General features: G+C 43.0%; 2 protein-coding genes across 6 annotated transcripts in view; both read right to left on the bottom strand.

Moving 5' to 3' along the window:
* Positions 1–7830, bottom strand: part of LOC111842567 (retinoic acid-induced protein 1-like) — a 28675-nt gene extending 20845 nt beyond the window's left edge. For all 5 annotated transcript variants that reach the window (XR_002837939.2, XR_002837938.2, XM_023809297.2 and 2 more), the window contains exon 1: positions 7670–7830. The gene's annotated coding sequence lies outside the window, so the exon portion shown is untranslated. The remainder of the gene's footprint in view (positions 1–7669) is intronic.
* Positions 7831–15800: 7970 nt separating this feature from the next.
* On the bottom strand, positions 15801–19238 carry foxl3 (forkhead box L3). The gene is made up of 3 exons (XM_023809293.2): positions 18880–19238; positions 18133–18301; positions 15801–17402 (listed from the first exon to the last, which is right to left on the bottom strand). The coding sequence occupies exons 1-3, from the start codon at positions 18984–18986 to the stop codon at positions 16980–16982; spliced, it is 699 nt and encodes a 232-aa protein (XP_023665061.2). The 5' UTR covers positions 18987–19238; the 3' UTR covers positions 15801–16979.
* Between the last annotated feature and the right edge of the window lie 4107 nt (positions 19239–23345).

Genomic DNA, 23345 nt, shown 5'->3' with positions numbered 1-23345 from the left:
TATTTGTTCCATATAAATGGAAATTGCTGCATGAGATGAAGGGAGGATTGACAGGAAATCCCATCTAACCTGAGCAGGGACTGCTGTAGTGTGGAAAAACAGGCCGGAAGCAGGCCAGTGAACAGCGAGCTTCTGACGTGCCGGGAAAAAGGAGCAGCGCCCCTCAAGCGGAATCAGAATGACGGGTGACAGGAGGCCAGGGAGGTACCCGGGGGGACCTGGTGTGGGTGGGTGTGGGGCACTTTGTCCTGTCTCTACGAATCAGTGATGAGAAAACGACCCGGGGGGGAGCAGGAGCCTGCAAGGCACAGCTGGCTGTTAAAGGCGGAGGACAGAGTGCGAGGCAGACAGTGGCTTTTCCTGCACGGACGGACTTCAATGTGTGTGGAGCATCTGGCCGAAACCGGTGCTGCCCAGCCGGGTGAATCGGAGCGCTGCATGGGATCCCATTTAACGTGTTAATTGCAGTCTTCGGTGCAGGCGAGAGAGCTCTGACTCCACTCTGCCGCACCTCCGAGCGAAAAGAAGGGGGTGGGGGGGCTAACACAGCCGGCGCTTTGACAGTTAACCGCTGCGGGTGACACGTGCGTGCGAGCGGCATGAATAATTGTGAGGTGAGGTAGGGAGAGAAAGGGGGGAGGACATGGGGGAAGCGAATGCGACGGGCTGCCAGTGCGCTGCGATGAGTGGGACGGAACGCAGAGAGCGGTGGGCGGGGGGCAGCACCGCCCGCTGTTTTTCCGCTTCAGTCAGTACCGCGCTTACGTCACGCTAACTCGCTAACCCCGCGGTTCACGTCCCCTCAGCCCTGGCCACCGTCTCCTTCCATTAAAGGCAGAAGGCAGCGGGCAGTCGCAGCCTGGCTTCTTTTTAATGGCTCAGAAGCTGCGGGACGGCTGCGGATTGCGCCCTGGGCACAGATACGCGCACCAGCCCTCGCTCGTATATATCCCCCCCTCGCTTTTAGCATCGCATTATTTATTTACACCTCAGTTATAGGTGCCGATGGAGCAGCGCGTTTTCATGTGGGGGAGGTGGGGGGCTCTAAACGTTAAACCGGGTAGTTTATCGCTGCCTTTGTCCTTGCCGAGCCTCGGAATGAATTTGCAGCGGTTCCTTTCCGCCGGTATAAACAATGCTGACATTTCTACTGAAACCTGAACGCTTTGTTTATGTCAGTGCTTTACCGTCCATTTCTACACATCTCCAGACTCGACATTTTTTTCAGTAGTGCTGTACATTAATATTTGATTCCTGAGAGTTGTTCCTGAGAGGTGTGGATGTGTTGATTTTTTAAAAAGTTTCCATGCCAACAGAGCTTCACAGAGCATGTAATTGCCACACACGCTACCCGAGACCACCGGGCTTTTTAAAGCGCTGTCAGTCACGGTTTGCTCTGGCAGCGGCGACAGACTGCGCAGCGTTTCTCCCGTAAATTCATCTCCTTTCCCGTCCGTCCACCTCCCCGCTTCTCCACATCAGCCCCCAGCCTCGCGCTCTTTTTCCTTTTTCTGTCCCGCGAGACAAATCTCTGGTTCCTCTAATGAGCTCGTGCGCGCGCGCGTGCGCGCGCTACAGGATGTCCTGCATTGTAACGGGTGCGATTTTGCGTGGAGCTGCGTGCTACGCTGGTTATCATGAATAACGTGCCGCTTTCGGAACAGTTTCCCGTGATTCCGTTTTCGTCGCTAATGAAATCGAATAGTATCCGGGATTAACACTGTGCAGAAGGGAATATCAATAATATTAATCACCATATCACACTTGGAAGTTTTGCCCCAGAACCATTTGCAGCATCTCATATGGATCAGTGAGGCTGCTGCCCAGCACACACGTGCAGATACGGTTATCCGGTTCTCTATCACCATATGTGGTTCTCAGCATGTGTCAACAGAATCCTCAAACAATGCCCTCCGGTTATTAATGAACACAAGGAAACTGGTCCCAGTCCTTACAATATTCCAGTTACTCAAACACCTCTTTTCTCCCCAAGTTCTGCCCTTTCTTCATTCACTGGGTCCGATGTCTTTGTTCTCCCTGGGTCTCCTTCCTCCTGCACTGCGTGTACTTTCTCTGTAGTGTACTCAATAAGCTCTAGAAAGTTCTAGAAATCTCCTTGCTCAGTAAGCCTGCTGCTAACACCCCCATCTTGAAGACGTGAGGCTGCATTGTAGACGCAGCTTTAGTGCACGTCAGCCTGCACCGGCCTTTGTGAGCTGCTCTACACTCTTATCCCCGCATTATAGAAACACTGCACATTTTATATTAAAGATCATCCTCAGTTTTTTTCTTTCCCTTTCTTTAATCGCCTCGCCTGTCCTGCTAATTTGATTCAGTTACACACCGGCAGGCTTGCTCAGAAAGAAGAGTTTGACTTCCATTGTTTAAGAATCCTCTTGGAAATATGAGCTGTCCAGAGCTATTACTGATTGTCAACAGCATCTGCTGAGCAAACAGGCATGTTTGGCTAATGCAGACAGACTGGAGAATCCATGCTTACTGGTGCACTAACTACTTCCAGCACCACGATGGATGCGGTTTCCTCCTGCTGCCTCCTCGTCACGCCCCTCTCTTGCCTTTGACATCATTCCGCCTTCCCTCATCTGTACATGTGATGCAAACACTCCCTTGGTGAGAATCCCAATTCCCTTCACAAGGTCATCTACTACGGTTTGTGCTGGCAAGATGCCTTTGACCGATTTGAGCGGAATGCTAACCAAATACACGGGTGGCTTGCAATTACCTGCATGCTTCATGTATAACAAAGGCCTTTTTTTGCTAGACATATTTTATTCTGGGGCTCTTTTACCTCAAGATCCATTTTCTGTAAATGTCACGCCTTAACACTGCCCCCTTAATACCCAAATACCACAAAGGCAGGTTGTGTGCTTCTCTAGTACAAACTCTGGCCCCTCGATAGTCCATCTAGCACACATCAGGTGACACTGCATTGTGCATGACAACTAGTACTTCTCTAAGCAACTGGCAGTCATGTGACCTACCTACCCTGGCTGAATCTCTCCCCTTTGAACAGACATCCATCCATCTTCAAATGTTAATCCAAGATGGTGGGGAGCCTGAAGCTTATTCAGGAAGAACAAAGAGGCAGGGTGTACCTTGGATGGGATGCCAGACAACTTTATGGGCACACAGTCAATGAGAACATGGCTTGTTTGTAAATACCTAGATGGACACACAGAACGACTGATCAAGCTCTACCAGTGAAGAACTTTCTAAATTGTATTGCATAGGTGCAAAAAAAAAAAAAACTATATGGATGAAATACATTACTTATAACTAGTAACCTGACAAATCCATGTAGCTACAGTGTATTTCAGAGCAAAGATTATTGAAGACTTTGCTCCAGAGTCATTGGTTCGGTTCAAAAAAAGCAAACCTAAAACAAAGAGAAATGAGGAGAGTTTGCTGATTGTTTTCTACTAGGCTGCTGCATGGCAGACAGATCTCGCGCAGAACGGATCACAAAATCCCAGTGGTTTCAATGGATTTGAGAATGACAACATTTTGAGCGGAACGTCAAGGGGGCGGGGCTAAAGGACACCCGACATTGGGTCTAGCATTGCCTATGATACCAATTATGTCCTGCTGCTGCCTAACTTCCAGCTCACGCTTGGAGGATGACATAATTCAAACATGACCTGCTCTGGCAGTCGCTCAAAGCGAAATATCTGAAACAGGAAATGTCATATGATGGAGGGACATACGAGAGGTCAGTAAACCACTCGTTCTTAAGCTCGAGATATAAGAACAAAGAATCAGAAGCTGAAAAGCATCTCACTCTTCAGCCCATGACTAAGCAGTGCAGAGACACAGCAGCTAGGTGAGAAAAATATTCCCTCTGAGCCGCCATCTGAGAGGCAGAGGTCACACTTTCATGACTAACTCTGAATCGCAATGTGTGCTCCTGAGCCGAAAGGCGAGGATCTTTGCTTGCCGTCTCCAGCTAAGTGCTCCTCTGCTTCTTACACCAATAGCGATGGGCTAATGAATTAGCACCTGTCTACAGTGCTCTGTAGTACATTAGCTGCATGCGCGTGTCTCTGTAACGCCATTATGTGGAGTAATTAAAGTGATTTCCACTTTAGTCTCCATTTTGCACAATTTGCATCCTTGTCAAAAAGAGCATGCTCCAATGAGATGATATCTCATCAAATTCTCAAAGAATGTCAAAGGATTTTTTTAAGCACATTGATTATGTCGTTTTGGGGAAGGCTTCTCACGTTCTAAAGTGCAATGGGAAGTCACAATCGACCACGCTGATTTATGTCAGGAACAGACCTTGGTTGAGAAGATCCCTGTCATTCCTGTAGGTTTGTTGCTGTTTGACGGGTACAGCCTTTGGTTCTGTTGTGTTCCAGGTGCCATTTATTGAAGCGAGTATTTCTCTTCAGGTTTCAAAGAGCTCTCACAATGCCTGCTTTTCAGGAACAGCTCTGTGATCCTGATGGAGAAAGAAGGCACCCAACACCCAGGATGGGATTATCATGCGTCGTCAGTCGCTGCCTGGCGCAAAACTGCAGGAACCACCAAAGTAACTAATCAGAAACCTGTGACTGACACTCAACCTGGGATTCAGAACTGAATCTCTCCTGCTCTTCATTCCAGTATCGCATTCTTTTAATGAAAAACTCTAATCTCTGTATCTCTCAGTTTCAGTGACGTGACCTGAGTTTGACACAGCTACATTTCTCAGATGGCTTGACTTATGAACATTTCCGTTAGAATGCTAATCTCAGAGGTGTGGTTAATGTACTTTTAAATGAACGTTCAATTTAAATTAATGTTTGTCAGAACTAATGTAATTGTTAATAGACAATATGCTGTAATTAAATTTTTATTACGAGCGCTGATTGAGCCGTGGTTTTAATTGTGGTATTAAGCTGTTATTTTAGACCCTAATAAAAAAATTTGTAATTTTCACATTCTGGGATGCACATATAATGTGCTCCTGGTCTTTTCCCATTGGGCCATCTGCACAGAGTAGGACAGCAGGGGAATGCTCTCTGTTCACCTCTGACTTCAGCCCTCTTTATTTCAATGAACTGCCTGCTAGACGTCAAGCCTTGTGCCGTGCATTGACTAGCTTAGCTTCCTAAATGTGGAGCTAGCTGTCGCTATGATTATCGACAACACTGCTGTTTACCGCCCTTCAGGGGTCCGCTCGCATAATTGCCTCGCAGCTCTACACTACCCAGCCGCTGCTTACAGTCAAAGGACCTGCTTCGATGTGTTTAAGTCAGCAAACCTTCAAAAATGTGACAAACATTAGCACCGTAATGGGGGTACTTCCAATGTACTTTCTGTCATTTGCACTGGATGACGACATCATGGCTCAAAATACGACGCTAAATTCATTTTATCGAACGTGAGGAGCCCCCGCCACGCACTTTCATCCCCGGCCATGCTGGTGCCGTGCAGGCTGAGAGCGGCACGTCTGCGGACGAGCTGCATGCGGCATCGACAAGAACAGGAAGTGACACAATGAGAAAAAGTTGCCTGAAATAACACCGCAGTCTCCTTCCTGACGGCATATTAAAGGGATGGATGTGTCCCGTCATGACTCACAGCTGTCACACGGGTGATATCATAATTTAACCGCAGTGCTGGGCCAGGAAGGGGATCATGGTTGTCGCTGCTTGGTTTAGTGACGGTCACCTAAATGGACAGCAGTGTAGTACCGCTAAGTATGAGCACTGTACAGTGCAATCGTACCGGGTTCATCTACGGGCATCGTTCAGAATATCTGTTAAAATAGGCTAAGGACCCACACGTCGCCTTTATATCTCTCTGTTGCAGGCATCTTTAAATCTCCTAAATGTTCTGGGGAAGAAACATCTGCAGCAAAGCCTGCCCCCGCTCCCCTGTGCCAAGCGTGTGTGTCTATCAATAGGAGCCCCAGGTCCTATTTTTGCTTTGGGGCCCATTGCTTCAAAACAGACCCCTTTAATAACCTTTCCCAGGACTCCTAGCTGAGGACTTGTCCAAAGTCTCCTAATGGGGTGTGTGTGTGTGGATTAAGTTTATATTACATTGTGGGGACCAAATGTCTTTTTTTTTTTTTGTTTGGTTACTTATGGGTAAGGTTAGGACTGGGTAGGGGGTAAGGTAGTCATGTTGGGATTAGAGTTTTGCCCATAGAAATGAATAGAGAGTCCCCACAAATATATAATTACAAACCTGCGTGTGTGTGTGTGGAAGGGGTGGAGCGACTGCTGCATGTTTAATGGCTCAGACAAGCTTTCCGATCGCCTGACAAACTTGGTACCAGGGGATTTTTTCTGTTCAATTAAGACTGACCAGGTCCGCTGAGTATTATCAGCAGGTTTGAGGCCACAGGAGATAAATAAATGGTTATTAAGTCCTTGCCCCCAGGCTCCCCAGCTTCTCTCAAACGCTTTTTGACGTTTTTTTTTCGCTCCGTCGCCAGCTCTCTATTTCAACGCCCTGCCGTTTGGCAAAACCGGCACATCGGTAGATTCACTTCGTCTCACCAGCATCTCCCGTCAGAGACCTGTCTATCCGTCTAAGAGCAGAGTGTGCGTCCAGCACGTCCTAATTAATGTCTCTCGGCTGAAGCTGAAGCCGGCCTTGACTGTAATTTCAGGCAAAAGTAATAAAGGGCTCCCCCCGGGAGCTGGGGATGAACTTCTGTGTGTCGTACTGGTGTCGTACTGGTGTCAGTACTGGTGTAAGTACTGGTGCCTGATCCTGCACAATGAGCATTCAAGGCAGGAGGCTACGTCGGCCGCTGGCTGTGCGTGTTGTTTGTTTTGTTTCTATTTATTTATTTATTTGTTTCGCGTTAACGGGAGCAGCAGAATACAAAGGTAGCATTCATTCCCATTTAGTGATGATGTCAAATTAAAGTAGTAGGTTTTGTTTCATTAGCGTGGATTAAAAGTCTTTTCAGGCACGGGGCACCACGAAACACCTGCCCCCTTCCTCCTGACCCTCCCCACCACAGATTCCAGAAAACTACAAGTATGCAATGTTTTGAAATGTTTTTATATCTGCCAGGTATTTTTCGACCACCACAGTCTCCGTTCTGAGCGAGCGCTGAAGCCACGAAGATTAAAAGCTTCTTAGACCCTTGTCAAAAGTCCATGTTCACTGTTTCTACAAGCAGATCCAAATTCCTTCTATCCCATCTTAATTTAATTTCAAGATTATTAAGCTAAGGTCTGACACATACAACTGCAGAAACATACCCTTAGGTACAGCTTTTGAGTGCCATTCAGTTTTGAGTCTGTATTTCACTATGCTGTAGAGAATTTTTTCTTAAATTTAACGATAAAAGGCCTTTTTTATGTCTGGGCCACTATGTTAGGGACACAGGAGCATTTGTCTGTTAAAACACGCCTGTGTGAAAATGTGCAGCACGGTGCAAACATCACTTCTAGACGTCAGGAGCAGCGTTACACAGGCTGCCTGTCCCCACAACGCACTACATCACTCCCAGCATCTGAATCATCCCCGTCAGAGTCCACCGCTGGCGCGGGGCTAGCAGCCAGAGACACCCGCACTCAAGGCAAACATGGAGAGAATCCCTGCTCTGTACAGACCCCCGGACATCAACCCCGCTACGAGTCATACGCATTCCTCACATGCCTCCGTCGGCGGCGGACGCGGAACATGGAAACGGGCGTACCTGTGTTGCCGGTCAGTCTCTGTCTTCCGCACAGCCGAGCAGGACCGGAGCCTCCCGCGAGGTGAAAATGCCAGCGGTACTCCCAGCCTCCTCGTTCTCTCTAGCTCGCCGTTCTCTCTCCATTTGCTGCCATGTTCAGTGTAGGGTGTAGGGGGGGCCGTGTGGGGTGTGGGGGGGTTGGGGGGGACGGGGAGCTCAGGGGGATACAGAAGCAATTAGGAGCCAGCCCTACAGCTTCCAGACGGAATGTATAATGGAATTAGCTGAGGGGGCTGCTTCTGCTGGCGTGCCTAGAAGGGTATGGGAGCGGGCGTGAACCACCGTGTGTGTGTGTGTGTGTGTGTGTGTCTGAGACAGAGAGAGAGAGAGACAGAGAGGGTGTGAATGCGGGATCCTCCTGGGGGGTCAGGGAAGAAAGGAGGGTCAAAATATGGGGGGGCTGGATAGGCACCTGCCCCAGAGGTTTCTAATGCGTGATAGCAAAATGACGAATCCGGCTTCTAATATTTCTGACGAGTTCCCTGCATGAGTGGGTGGCAAAAAAAAAGTCAGAGAGAGAGAGAGAGAGAGAGAGGGAAAGAGAGGAAGAAGAAAGGGAAAGTGAACAGCTTGCTCTTCAAGACGGTGTGAGGGACTGAATGTGAGCCTTGGTATGATTGTGCCATGAATGGAAATAAGAGCACCCCCCCCCCCCACCCCCTCCAGCACTAAAGCCACTCGCTTGCAGTCAACGCCCCCCCACGGTCGCTCAACACCATAGACGCTGACGACTGTGCGGTGGCCCACGCTAATTTGGATGCAGCATATGGAGCGCGAATCCCCTTGCCTGTGTGCTGTCCCCCCCGCCCCCCCAGGCAGAGCGCGGTCCCACAGCATGTGCAGCTTGTGCGGTGATTGACGAAATGTCAGGCTGCAGTGGCGTCTGCGTCACAGACACGCGGTAAGCGATCCTCACCCTGGATGAAGCCGGAGACTCGCCGAATTAATCCCCCTCGTCATTCTCCATCATTTTGTCTTATTCTTGTCCAGAGAACCATACAGGAGCCAAACGCTTAGCAATACTCCAAAAGAAAGCAATTTTCCTAATACTTCACAAACTGGAAATGCATTTCAATCATATAACAATACATAAATACTTGTATCTCATCACCTAGCCTGCAGGAAATGTCCTCTTTAAGGTCTCACGTAGAGAGTAAAATGCAGATGTAAGGCGTAAGCAGACCCTGGCGCACACCGAATCTGCTACAATATCTAAGAGCAGAATTTGCGAGACGTCGTCTCCATCACAGGGTGATGTGTCTGTTTACAATCACCATGCAAATTTGAGCTGCTCATAATGGAATTAAAAAGCTATTTTAACATCGGCAAAATATTTTTATTCTTTTTATTCAACTACTAATAGTGCGAGAAAGTCACAATGGGGATGAATTTTATTTGCATCTACATGCAACCTTAGCAAAATAGCACGTCATTTAAAGGTGATTGCATCTTTACTCTGAATCATAAAAAGTGAGTTATTTTACAGCTGGGTGTAAGTGAATTCTGTTTTTTCTATGATATATTGATATTGAAGTGCTATATATTTATAAACTGGAGGCATTGTATACGTCACAAGTGGCTCTGTGGAAAGGTGGCCAAGCTTAGAAAAGCAATACATAAATGCAATACATAAAGTGTAGGCCTTGGCAATCCTCAAGGAAGCCATAAATTGTCATTAAGTATCACTGTGGTTTGTGTCCTTCATGTCATTAAGGATCACTGTGTCCTTCAGCTCCATTTTAATCACGTTGATTACAGGTTTTCCTCCATTATCCGAAACCCGCATCTGATTAAGCTGAAATAACAGCCTGTCGGCTTGTCAGAAGACTTGTTATCAGCTAAGCATGTGTGTGTGTGCTTGTGAATATGCTAGTCAGGCAACCATAAGTCATTTTTTGTCATTGGGAGAGTACTTTCCCAGAACTTAGGAAAAAAATTAAAATTTAAAAGAGATGACTTCCACTTTTTACTGGTTGCAAAGAAAGAGAGCAGTCTTTGAAGTACATTTACTTACAGTTTAAATTTACGCATAATGTTATTCATGCTAAAGCTCAAGATGTCTGATTCCACACTGAAAATTTCTTATCTGACATTTTTTCCTGCATTTTTAAAAAAAAAAATTTAGATTCAGATTTTCACACTAACTGATTAAGACTGAGAGTTAACATTAACTATAGCAGGGTTATTAAAATCACGGTCTTTGAGGTCCGAGCACTGCTGGTTTTTCAGCCTTCCTTTACCTGTCAGTCAGGTGTGAAGCCTCTGACCAATCAGAATCAGTAACTATTAAACTAACTACCTGGGAGAACTGAAAACAAGGCCTGGATTTGGAATCGAGGTCCAGATTTCAAGAACCCTGAACTATAGCGTTTGTTCCCCAGTGTGATGCTGCAACCTGGGTATGTTACAGCAGCTCTGGAAACCTCACAGCCTGACCCAAACTGGACTGAACTGCAGCGTGTGAGCAATGGAAGGGAAATCTAATTAACGGCAGATACTGAATTGGTGGAAGATGGATACCTTCTGAAGCTTGCTATATTTAATTCTCTGGCTGGGTACTTGAGTAACTGTGATGTGTAAAATCCACTCTGTCCGGTCGGAGCACTTCCACATAAATTGTCTCTCGAGCGACTGAAGCTACTCGAAGCTCTCGGAACAGTTTATCTGCCAAATCCAATTGTGCAGCAGGTGGCATTGTGTCCAGAATGTAAACAGGTTCAAAACAAGCCCTGTTGCCTCTTTGCTGCGCTCCCCGATTCACCCAGCTTCCAGAGGGGGTGTTTGCCATGGAAACGGCAGACCAACTTTTCAGAGAGGAGCGCACAAGGGCAATCGGGCATGGGAAGGAAGAGGATAAACAAGGCCGAGCCCATTTTGAGCAACAGCTCCCCCTTTTAAAATATTCTGTCGGTGTTTCACAGGCACGTCATTGTTGATGATGTAGATTTTTCTTGTGTTACAATGTGATTGAATTTGATCTTTTTAAGTTCTCATAGGATTCCATCAATTTGTAGGGTTGAGCACAATTTCACTTCATACCAGCCAGGATGTTCTAGCTATTTTTAAAACACCGATCCTGGTGCAATGGAATGTGTACAGTCCCCTAAAAGGAGAGCTACAAGAGGCTTGAATGCTTCGAACCAATGCAACATGCTATGATTCAAATATTTTCCCTTCATACTGACTTGTCAGCCATGCTATTTAAAGACCACTGTACATTTAATAACCTGCTGCTATTGTCATTGTGTAAGTTAAAATTGACAGAAAATTATACATTTGAACTGGTTTTTACAACATTAATTTTTAGTATAGTTGTCATTAAATGTGCTTTGAGGTATGACTTACTACTTGGTTTGTAGAAAAAAATGCAATAAAAAAGATTAGTATAATTGTTTAAAATAATTTCAGTTACATTAAAGAGATGGAGTTTACATGCTTTTTCTGTTACACAACTACTCCAGTATCTTGCTACAGTCCAATGACGTCTAGTGTAGCTATTGGGTGCCTCTAAATTGCCTGTGTGATTGTGCGTTTGAGTATGCAAAGGTGTGCTTCCTACAGTATACTGGCGTCCTGTTCAGGCTGTAAGATGGATGGATGACATTAAAGAAAAAAAGAAGTATGAATATAAATAGCTGGTCTACAGGTGCAAACTTCATATTCAATATGTGACTGCCATCTGGTGGTGAGAGATGTAAACACAACTGAAAACACTGCAGGTTTAAGAAAAGCTGAGAATGAAAACATCCATTCGCCTTACAAGTTTTCCACTATAGGATCACAAGGAGCCTGGGCCTGGTCTGAGGGACACTACAAATGGGGACATTCTGGAACCTATATTTTGCCAAAAGTTTGCCAGTTCAGGTGTAACAGGTTGCTGTTGAATCCATAAATATATGCATTTTCCCTCAGTTGTGTTCCTGAAAATGCCAGTTTAAATCAGCCAAATCAGTCAAGTCAGTTTGGATCAAAGAATCAAGACTACACTATGGTAGTTGTAATCCTTTGATCCAGATTGTATTTAGTGTATGTATTGTTAGTATATAATTGTGTGTGTGTTGTGTATGTGTGTGTGTTGTGTGTGTGTGTGTGTGTGAGAGAGAGAGAGAGAGAGAGAGAGAGACAATAGTGCTATTTTTTTTTCTGTTGCATGACAGTTCGTGTTACATTTTGACTGGGTGATATGTCTGCTTCCAGTAATATTTTTAAATGTTCAGTGTTTCCGTGTCAACAATTGCAGGTTATTTTAAGCTTTTGTTTATCTAATCCTGACTGACTGCGGTGACGCAAGGCAGCTCCCGACGATCAAAGGCCTTTGGCATGTTCTGTTCCGCAAAGTGCACCAGCCACGAGAAACAAACTCGCATGCCACTGAGGAGAAATTGAGCAAGCTCAATTAATGCTCAACTAGCATGTAGCAGTATGGCCTTTTTGACGAGAGGGAGCACATGGTCTCTGAACAACCGAAATATTTAAAGTCAGTTTAACATTAAAAAAGGCATTTGAGTGACTTATGGGGTGAAATACAAATATTAACAAGTGATGCCTGTTACAATAGCTGATATCCATCTAGTTTCTAGCTGCTTATCCAGCACAAGGTCACAATGAAACTAACTCAGGAAACACATGGTAAATTACAGATGGCCAATTCACCAAACTACAGGTGCTTGGACTGTGAGAGGAAAAACACCCAGTACAGGGAAAACATACAACCTCCACATGCATAGAACAGGGGAGCAAGATTCAAACCCCCAAATATAGAGGCAAGAGTGCCCCTGAGTCCCCCAGAGAATATACAGCATCCCACATCCCCTTCATAAAAAGTCTTCATTTGGATTATCTGCTGATTTTTTTTTACCGTGTGTGTCTGTCGTGCATGCAAACTGTTGTACTGTATTCATAAAGAGGATTATGTCTGCAATGCATGCTGGGAATTGAAGTCACAGTACACAGGGCTTGAGAGAGTTTTGATTTGTTTCTTTTTAAAATTCACTTCAATTAAAGCTAAATTTGCAGTTTCACTCATTTCTCAATTTATCGTTATGAACGATATAAAATATAAATTTTTTGCACAATCCAGCCTGGCTTTTCCCTGCTTCTCATTGATGAAGGGCTTCTGTCTTGCTTTATGGGTCTTCAGTCCTACTTCTAGAATCTGTTATGAACTGTCCTGGCAGTGCACTTCACACCACTTAATGTTTCCCATTCTTTTTGAAGGTCACTTGATGTCATCCTCCGATTTATGAGACACTGCCGGATAAGTTGACAGTCATCGCTGGCATTAGAAAGTTGCTTCTGCCCTCTACCTGACTGGTTTCTGGTTGTTCTCTGTGTCTCCTGCTTCACCTTGTTCTTGTGTACCGCTTCCTTAGTAACTCTGAGCCTGGAAGCAGCCTGCCTCACAGAGGCCAGCAGAACCAGGATTAAACCATAATTCAATTGTGTAAAATTCATCTATCAGCTATAACCGCAAGTTAATTATCATAATAATAGACTTCCTCACATTTTAAATATTTCAGAGTAGTTATTGTCAACAATTATTTCCCTGAGATAAAAATTCTACCCCTCTTTCAGAAATATATGTGCTTACCCCATCATCTGGCCATTGAGCTGTGAGTAGCTGCCATACTGACATGAATGATGGTTCTTTGGGATCTACACCTTCATGCTCTACACTTAAGGCCCTTTCCCCTCACTTCCAGGCAACAAGGCAACAACGACAGCAGACCCACCAAAGGCCATGGCTTCTTTGAGGCTTTGAAGGATACATTGTAAACGCAACATCACCGTGCTTCTTTGCCCTCAGTTATTTCCATCAGCGGACCTATCAAGCTGCCTGGATACACACACACAGACACACATGTAGGGTAAACATATCCTTATGGGGACCGCTCATTCATTTCAATGGGAAAAACGCTAACTATGACAACCTTAACCCCTACCCTGCCCTAACCATAACCATAAGTAACCTAACAAAATACAAGAGTTTTTGCATTTTTAGTTTTTTCATAGCAGTCACTGATTTTTTTAGTTTTCCCTTATGGGGACCAGGAAACCGGATATTTATCACGTTATGGGGACATTATGACCCCATAAAGATAGGTCACACACACACACATAGAGGCACATTCCTCTCTGGAGGTGATTCCAGTCAAATGTAACACTTGCCCCACACAGGCCGACGGAGAACACACTGCCCCCCCCCCCCCCCCCATAAACAACGCACAATTACACCAGGGTACAGGCTGCGAAAAAACAACAGCAGTTACCAAAAATATGGTGCCGGCAAGCAATTACACATCGAAATCAAATAAAAAATAAATATTTTAAATTCAATGACCTATTTTGTTTATGATATAGCGTCTATTAAATTTGCACATCAGTGAGTTTCCTCATTTCAACCTGAATTTTGCCTTGAGCTTCCATCTCTCTTTTTTTTCTACAAGTCTATACATTATACCGGAAAGAACTCAGGATTATAGCCAATATAGACCGAGAACAGATTCTGTGTGTGTGTGCATGTGGCAAATAACTGGACATCCATTTCTGGATGACATGCATCAAATAAGTCAGAGGAGGAAGTGTTATGCAGTTTATTAAATGATCTGTAAATGTTATATTTGAAAAAAAAAGGACCTTTTCGTAAGCGTTTCTCAGTTTTTCCAGGACTCAGCCTTGCAGCATTCCATGCCAAGTTAATTTACCTAAATATATTCTCAGCACAACACCAACAACTTTGTTAATGGAAGCTTGCTGATCCATAACAGTTCCAGTGGTAGATGTTTGCTGGGGGCAGCACAGCATTAATGTTAATATCAATGATCGATCAGGGGATTTGCAAGAAAGCAAGAGGTGTTTAATTATAATTGCACAAGGAGTGATGGTGTAATGGCAGCGGGATTTGAATAAGGTCACATCTCCGGCTCACCTTGCAAGTGTTGTGTTATATTAAATGCCACTCATGTTAAGTGCACTGAAACCTTCTTGATGTAGTCACAGCATAATATAAAGGTTAAATTGAAAAATGTCCCTTCACCAGCAGAAAACACCTGTGATGATTGATATCCCTTGTAAGGGAAATAAATGTTAACAGAGCCGGTTCATAACTTGTACCTCTATGAATAAAATGTATTTATTACATGAAAATGTGGATTTTTCTGATTATATTTTGAATGTTGCAGTTTCACTGAAATTTAAAAGGTCAAGTGGCTGGGTAAGCAGAGTCTGTTAGGCAATGGCTGAGGCTGCTCTTCCAGTTTGTTAATTATCATAGACCAACAAGGAAAAAGAGCAGTTAAAAGAAGCATGATATTATTACAACAGATGATAACAAACTGTAACAACCCTGCATAGCAGGATAGCGGGCCAACCTGAGAGTACACACACATACATGCACACACACACACACACGCACACACACACACACAGGTTTATAATTATATCTTTGTGGGGACTCTCCATTCATTTTTATGGGGGAAACCCTAATAACATGATGACCTTAACTCCTAACCCAACCCTAACTGTAACCATAAGTAAGCAAACAATATTAGACTTTTGACATTTTTACTTTTTTGATTGAATTCACAGATCTTTGTGGGGACCTGAAAACAGGTTTTTATTACATTGTGGGGGACATTTGGTCTCCACAATGTAATATAAACCTAATCCACACACACACACACTCACACAGAGGAATGTTGGTATTCATATATTTGTGGGGACTGTCCATTCATTTCTATGGGAAAAACCCTAATCCCAACTATGGCATCCTTAACCTCTACCCATCCCTAACCTTAACCATAAGTAACCAAAAAAAATTACAAAATACAAGTTTTTGATTGCAGTTACAGTTTTTTTACAAATTGTTTTTCCCCTTGTGGGGATGGAAAAAAATGGTCAAAATTGCAGCTTTTTTTATCACATCATAGAGACATTTGGTAATGTGTACATGACCCACACACGCATACACACTCTCAATGGGCAGTTTGCAGATGCAAATTCACCTAACCGCATGCCTTTGGACTGTGTAAGGAAACTGGAGTACCAAGTAGAAACCTTGCATGCATGGAGGACATGCAAACTCCCCACACAGAATACGGCTTATGTATGGCGTTAAGATTTGTATGTTTTTTTATATATTCTATCACATTTACAAGGGCAATTTCATTGCAATGAAAAAAGAAAAATTTAAACAAATAATTAGTTATAGCATTTTCTTTTAACACTTCACATATTATTATACTTTTTTTAATATTCAAATACATCACACCACATTTTGGATTTAATGCTAATATAATACTTCATAATACTCAGCAGTATGACAAAAAATTGCTGTTTCCAGCTCCCCAAATGCCATGCAGCGCTCAGCTAACCCTGAGCCTTCCATGCTAACAGAGCTTTGCTTCCATGTGTATTTTTCCTCCTCCTATCATTGAACCTTCACCTCAAGTTTATGACTTGTGCACCCAGTCATGCCTCAGTTTCTCCCGCTGGTGCTGTGTTCCTGTGGTGTTCCAAGCAGAGCTTCCAGCTTCAGCTACGTTGCTGGATTCTTCTACTCTTGAAGTTTACAAAGGTATCCATGTCCATAAATTCACCCATTAAACACAGTGTCACCCGAACCTGTGTGGTATGGTTCCGTGTGAGTGTAAAGATATTGTTCCTGTCTGTAACCATGCCATCTACACCTTCACTGGGTATGAACTGTACATGCAGGGTGTGATTGCACCATGGATGTTTTTATTTTTCTCATTTGTGGCATATGTCTGTTTAGGCTTTAATACACAGCACTGTATTCCTGCCTGTAAGCAGTAAACAAGACAATTACACAGGCATATCGGACAGCATGTCTTCTTGACTTGAGTTTGTGGGATGAGCCTGAAGTTCCCGGTCTTCCATACTTGTGCTTGCAAGGTAACGCAGCTTTGTCGTCAAATAAAACTTTCTTTTTCGTGTGAAGCAGCTTCTGATGGTTGAAACTATTCATCTCTCCAGGGTTCACAGAGTCAGCAGCAAGCGAATGGCTTTACGAGACACAACTGATTGATCTGAATTGAAGTACATGTACAGAGGATAGAAGCTATGGAGGCGATGATGGCAAACATGCCTGCTGTAGTGTAACTATTAGCATTGTCTTGCATGAGAATGCAAATGTCATTCATGCCGCCGAGGGAATCGCCATTCAGGAAACATATTGTTTGGGGGGGGGGGGGTAAGTAGTAAGTAGACTCATAAGTCTACTTACTGCCATTAACTGTCTATTGTTAGATGGTCACATTGTCCAAAATTGAAGATTGAGGTGCTGGGGCTCCAGAAGGTGAACGGGGGGCCCCGTGGCCCCACATGGCGGGGGGCGGAAGCCAGGCAGGGGGTCCGGAGTGGACAGGATGTAGTCGATGCTGAACTTGATTTCGGATTCGGGTTTTCCCAGAGGAGGGGGGTTGAGCCGGGGTTGTCTGTTGCTGGGGTCCATGGGACAAAAAGGACTGGAGTCCAGCTGCCTCAGGGCGCCGTCCTGGGGGCCGTCCAGGGGCAGGAAGGGTTCGGCCGGCTCCCGAAAGCCCACCTTGATGTTGCGTCTGCGGCGACGTCGGCGGAAGTTACCGTTCTCAAAAAGGTCCAGCATAGACTCACAGCCTGTAGCAAATGTCCAGTAATTTCCTTTCCCTTTATCATTGCCCTCGGTCCTGGGAACCTGCAACACAAGTTACATGGATGTGTTGTTTAGCTTTTAATGGACTTTGTTACTAATGTATGTCACCTGGATGACACTACTGAAAACTGTGACCCTAAATGGTAAATCTCAAAATTTTTAGCATGCTTAAAACTGGGGAAACGTTATTTAGCAATGAGCTGAAGAGAGAAAAAAAAAAGTTTGTGGGCATTCACAATGGGTTTCTCAAATTATAGATCTGTCCAGATATGTGGAAAAAATACATTTTTTTCCAGAATGAACCATAAGAGAAATTTTATTAAAGTTCTCTCTCTTTTCTGTGGTTTATGCATTTTCATGAATATATTTTTCAAAAATATATTTTTAATGATCTGGAATCTTTTCAGATTTGACATTATTTCCATGCCTAACGTGGAAGCGATTTCTGCATACAATTTAACTACCTCTGTAATGGATGAAAGTTCTCACAACAATAACAACAACAATAATTATTAGAATAAATGATCATGATAAATAACCACCATACAAAAATATATATTACAAGATGTCCTACGTGTACATTGCAATATTTTCTATGTATATTACATGGGATCTGAGTAAGGTAAAGTCATGCTGTAAAAAATAAAATAAAAAAAAATCAGTAAAATCACCCGTTGGCTTACATTGATCAATAGTTTTAACGGATACAGAAAATGCGTGGCACTTTACGTTCCTAATTCCCGGCATATAAAATTAACGGCAATTACTTTACCTTTATGAAGCAGCTGTTGAGAGAGAGGTTGTGTCGTATTGAGTTCTGCCAAGCTCTCTGGTTGGAGCGATAGTAGGGAAATCTCTTCATGATGAACTCGTATATCCCGGACAGGGTGACTCTGTTATCCGGACTCTGCTGAATGGCCATTGCTATAAGTGCAATATAACTAAAAAAGAGATCGAAGAATTCAGTATAAGACAAATATTCCAATTATGCAGCTGCAGGTAATATAGCATATTCTAGACCCAAAGTCACAACTCTGGTTCGTTTTAATTTTGGAAAAAAACACATTAATTAAATACTTTATTTTATGTGAAAACTCAGTAATGCTAATAGTCTATCTCTATCTGTCTGTCTATCGCTTACACCTCTATATTCGATAAACGAGTCTGATCTTTGCAATTTAACAAACAGCGAGTCCAGTTTAAAGAGCGACAGTTAAAGTTACCAGAGACGATCTACGCCAGCTGTTCATCTTAAGTCAGCAATACAGGGGTAAACAATAATGATTAACAGCAATTCGAATAATTAGAAATGGAAGAGATAACGGTATATATGACAAAAAGTTATAAATGTAGGCTATCGAAGACATTGCGAAAATATACCCTCTAAACCTGAGTAAGTTCGTAAGTTTATTACACAAGAAGAACAAGAACAACAAAAATAACAACGAACAAACAACAACATCATCATCAACAACAACAACAACAACAACAACAATAATAATAATAATAATAATAATACCTGTAGGCTGGTCGGCACATTTTTTTCTCTTCATCAGTACTACAGGTAGGATAGCCGTCACCATCGTAATTGAAACAATTGTACGGATATTGCGAATTATCAAACATTGTTTAATATGTACCTTGCAGAGTGACAATGTTACAGCTGTCACATATGCTGAGGATAAACGCGCAGCTGACTCGCTCATCCAAGCCGTGCGGCGCCCGCGGTTGCCGGCCAGATGTGAGTAGTTGTTCGCCACTGTGGCTCCGCAAACGAAGTCTAACTCCACTAACAGCAAGCGGCCGGTGTCCCAGAACAGCCCGTTCCGATGGACGGCGTGCAGGTCCCCTGGCGCCTAAGTGCAGATAACAGACGGAATTGCTCGGCTCCCACTTGCTTGCATGAACCTCTGAACCCGGGGCGTCATCAATTTGTAGCTAAACGGTCTCACTCGCTCCCACTCTGGGTGGTCCTGAACACGGGGAACCGGGCGCTGTTTATTTATTTATTTTCTATTTCTTTTTATAGTCACATACATCAAACAGACAAAAGCAGTCCTCTCACACACACAAAAAAACACTTCATGCGGGATTTCATTTTTATTTTCGTCTAAATAATCCTTATGAACAAAAGTAGAAATTTCATTTTTTTGTGTTGTTTACTGAAAATACAGAAGTTGCGGCCAACAATGCGAGGTCTGTAGATCTTATCTATAATACTGTATAATGGGCGTAAATTGTCTTTCCGTGACTAAAGGGAGAAGATGTGTGTTCAAAGGGTCCCTAAACAGGGGCATTTTAGTGACTACTGTCAGGCAGGCGGAGACTGAGAGAAACAGCTCTGGGCGTCGTGTCTGCCTGTGTGGGCTTGGGAGACGGGGAAGTCCTGTCTTCCCGTGTATCGGAGCCACTACATCAGGTTAAAAACGCCTCACCGTTTTTTTTTTCTTTGACGCTGGAATTGGAAAAGTCAAGGCCCTCTGATTCAACTTAATAGAGATTTGTATCAAAAATAGAGTAGTAGAAGTATACAGATCAAGGATGTATAGATTGGACAAAAAAAAATTCTTTGGCAAAGATTTAAAATGCTGATTTCATTAAGTGATGATGAAATCACAATGCAGTCATAGGTATGTTCGAACATTTAAATGTCTCAATACTTAAAATATAAATTTTGCCATCAGCGAACAAAAAAAAAAAGGCCAGCTAGCATAAGCCACAATCATTTGGTAAGTCTGGCTTGAACATTACAAGAATGCTGTAGGAGCAAAGCATGTAGTAACAGATAGGTAAACAGCCTATTTTGGGCCTTCGCAGTTTTTTTACATGCTGGTTTTTGAAAGCTGTTATCCTTTTGAAGTGTACCTAATCGTGGCTTTTCAAGGATGAATGTTTTCAGCAATGGTAGCATTATGTAATTAAGTCCAGTTTTACTGTTCAAAAAGAGGACTCTAAAAGCTTTCGTAGGAAGTGATTCAGATGTTTCATTTTTGTGTGTTGAAACACTAACAACATGGTGGCTCATTCCTTCAGGGTTATGCGTGTGTGTGTTTGTGTGGTTATGTATAAATTACATCATGGTGACATTTGGTCCCCACAATGTAATAAAAAACTGTTATTTTGATGTTGTGGGGACCATTTTTTCAGTCCCCACAAGAGGAACCTCAATTTTATCTGCAATCAAAAAACTAAAAATGCCAAAAATCTTGTACTTTGTTTGGCTACATATGGCTAAGGTTAGGGCTGGGTAGGGGTTAAGGTCGTCATGTTGGGATTAGAGTTTTCCTCATAGAAATTAATGGAGAGTCCCCACAAAGCTATAATTACAAACCTGTGTGTTTGTGTGTGTGTATGTGTGTGGTGTGTGTGTGTATGTCTGTGGTGTGTGTGTGTGGTGTGTGTGTGTATGTCTGTGGTGTGTGTTTGTGTTTATGTGTGTGTTTGTGTGTGTGTGTGTGTATGTGTGTGTGTAGGGTGTTCCTGTGCTTTCCAGAATAGGTTTCAGGTTCTCTGTGCCACTGTACAGGATAAACAATTACAATGCATTGCGGGTTTTATAATAAGCTTGATACATTGAAGTGATTAGTAACAATAAACTATATGCTAATTACCATCCTGTCGAGGGTGAACCCCAGCCTTCTGACCTGTATTGTCTGAGATGAGCTTCAGTCTAGCAGTACATACACGCAGAATGTATTTAGAAATTAACAAGGAATTGAATAATTGAGCACCATTATTCATCTGCTACTTGAGGAGTGGCTCAGTGGGTGGCGCTGTTGCCTCATAGCTCTACGGCTGAAGGTTTAAATGCTGCCTCCGCATTCTGTGTGTGCGTGTGTGATGTTTGCATGTTGTACTTTAAGTATTGTGGCTTCCTGCTGCAATCCAGAGACATGCAGTCAGGTTAATGGGAATCTCTAAATTGCCCGTTGTGTAAGATTGCATATTTATGTGTTTTGTGATGGACTGCCAGTCTGTCCACGGTGTGCTGCTTGGCATGAGCTCCAGATCTGCAAATCTGACCTCCATAAGCATTGGAAGATGGATTGATATAATACGTTATAAATATAAAGTAAACATGTTATTTGAGTTGTGCCAATAATGCTATGTCATAAATGTAAATGTATCTTATAGTCTATTTGCCTACAGTTTGATTAAATTAAGGTGTAGCTGTAAGTGGTGTAAAATATAGTACTGTTAAAAGGAACTAAAAGCAACTGACGAAGATGATGATGAAGGACTTCCTATAGAAAATGTTTTACAAAACATTTGTCCATGCCCTTTTTTCCCATAGGAAATAATTAAGGTAATTTGCGTCTGGTAGCACTAATAATTGCAAGTGTGTTTGAAAAAAATAAGTGTTCATAGGTTCATAGTATTACTCCATTTATGATCTTCTCTTGAAATATTTTATTTACATAAATCCAGGTATTTGAAATGTAACTTGTCTGCTTTGTAATGGTGCTGTTTTGCGAGCAGCAGACAAAATGGTGAGACAGAATATCAGGTCTTGGGGAGAGCGGCCTCCCGACAAGCAGCCAATCAGATAACAGTCCCACAGGAGACTTCATGCATTCCCATGACAACACTTCCGCGGTGGACTGTCTGGGGCAGCTGATTGCAGCACTGTGTTTTGCGGTCTCTATCCCCTTAGATGTTTGTCTGAACTTCGCTTCCTTCATTCATAAAAGGGATATTTAAGCCTATTTGTTAGACGGCTGAAAAGAGTATGTGAAGGTTATCAAAACAAAAGTAATGATCAGTATAATTACATCGACTGCCCAATGCCGCCTTGGTAAAATAGAGCCCCATTTTAGAAAATGTATAAAATTGCCAAACTTCTTTCTGAAAATACATTTTAATTTTGTGATGCTTTATTAACGTAAATGTCAATGCCATTTTGTCATAAAAACGATTCCCACCCAGATTTAAAATCAAGCAAAAAAAGAAAAAGTTATAGCCTACTACGATACACGATACAAATATTTGAAAACTGTTTACCATGTTCACAGGGAAGATTACACTGGTTCGCAATTGTTTATTTTCTTCTTGCAAATCAAAGTAGGTCATTGTCAGATTTTTTTGTACTGGATTCTAGCATCTATAATCGGAATTTCCCTATCATGCAAGGACTTTGAGTGATACACAATTAAACTTGATGCTACTGTATATGTATAGTTGCAGTGTATGTGCAGGGTGGAAGTGACTCTTCTAAAATGTAGACGTGTATGGTTTTCTGCTGTGCTTGGCCTCAGGAACATTCACGCTAAGGGGGCAGCGGAAGTCAGCCGGCATACTTGATCACCAGCTGCCACCACGTTTGGAAGTCAGAGAGAGCAGAACCCTGCGTCAACATACAGTACGTACCGATGTGTTACGGCTTGCGAACTCCGGCAGAACAGACTTGCAGTGCATTGTGCCCTTCTGTAAAGTGGTAAAAATGTTCAAAATAGAAATAAAATAATTTTTTTCCTTAAATTAAGCATTAATATACCCATACATTGATAATAAGGAATTATATACTATCAATATAGCCACTCTAAAACTATAGGTGATCGCAAAATGTTGAGTGCATTTCTGAAATCAACACAAAAAGTAGACAAAGGACACCCTTCAGTTTTTCTGTGACAAAGTCCTTGTCGACCAGTGTTATTAATGACATTTGTATCTCTAAGCAGTCATATACAGGATCTATGAATATAATAACATGGACTGTTTGTGGGTTGTTTAAGTAGGCTAAACTAGAGCAGACTCTCTGTATAAACATAATTCTGAAAAATATTACATAAAAAAAAATCCAGACATTGATATTTAGCTTTCCCATCATACCAGTAAATGATACGCACCAGGTATTCGGTTATCGTTTTGGGAGGTGTTGTAATTAATGGTGGGCAGTGCAACCTGAAGCTCATCCTCTGGATGTATTTTAATGTTGCATCAGGTTGCTGAAAGGTTTGGCTCAGTGGGCCGCTTTTCAGCTCCATA

The sequence above is a fragment of the Paramormyrops kingsleyae genome, chromosome 5, assembly GCF_048594095.1.
Source record: "Paramormyrops kingsleyae isolate MSU_618 chromosome 5, PKINGS_0.4, whole genome shotgun sequence".
Lineage (NCBI taxonomy): Eukaryota > Metazoa > Chordata > Actinopteri > Osteoglossiformes > Mormyridae > Paramormyrops > Paramormyrops kingsleyae.
This window is presented reverse-complemented; position numbering and strand designations above follow the sequence as displayed.

Excerpts from the sequence above, each read along its gene's own strand:
- foxl3 (XM_023809293.2), bottom strand. The coding sequence starts at position 18,986 with ATGTTTGATAATTCGCAATATCCGTACAATTGTTTCAATTACGATGGT. Across the intron at positions 18,302-18,879 it reads ATGTGCCGACCAGCCTACAG|TTATATTGCACTTATAGCAA; the intron begins GTATTATTATTA and ends TCTCTTTTTTAG. Across the intron at positions 17,403-18,132 it reads TCAACAGCTGCTTCATAAAG|GTTCCCAGGACCGAGGGCAA; the intron begins GTAAAGTAATTG and ends CTTGTGTTGCAG.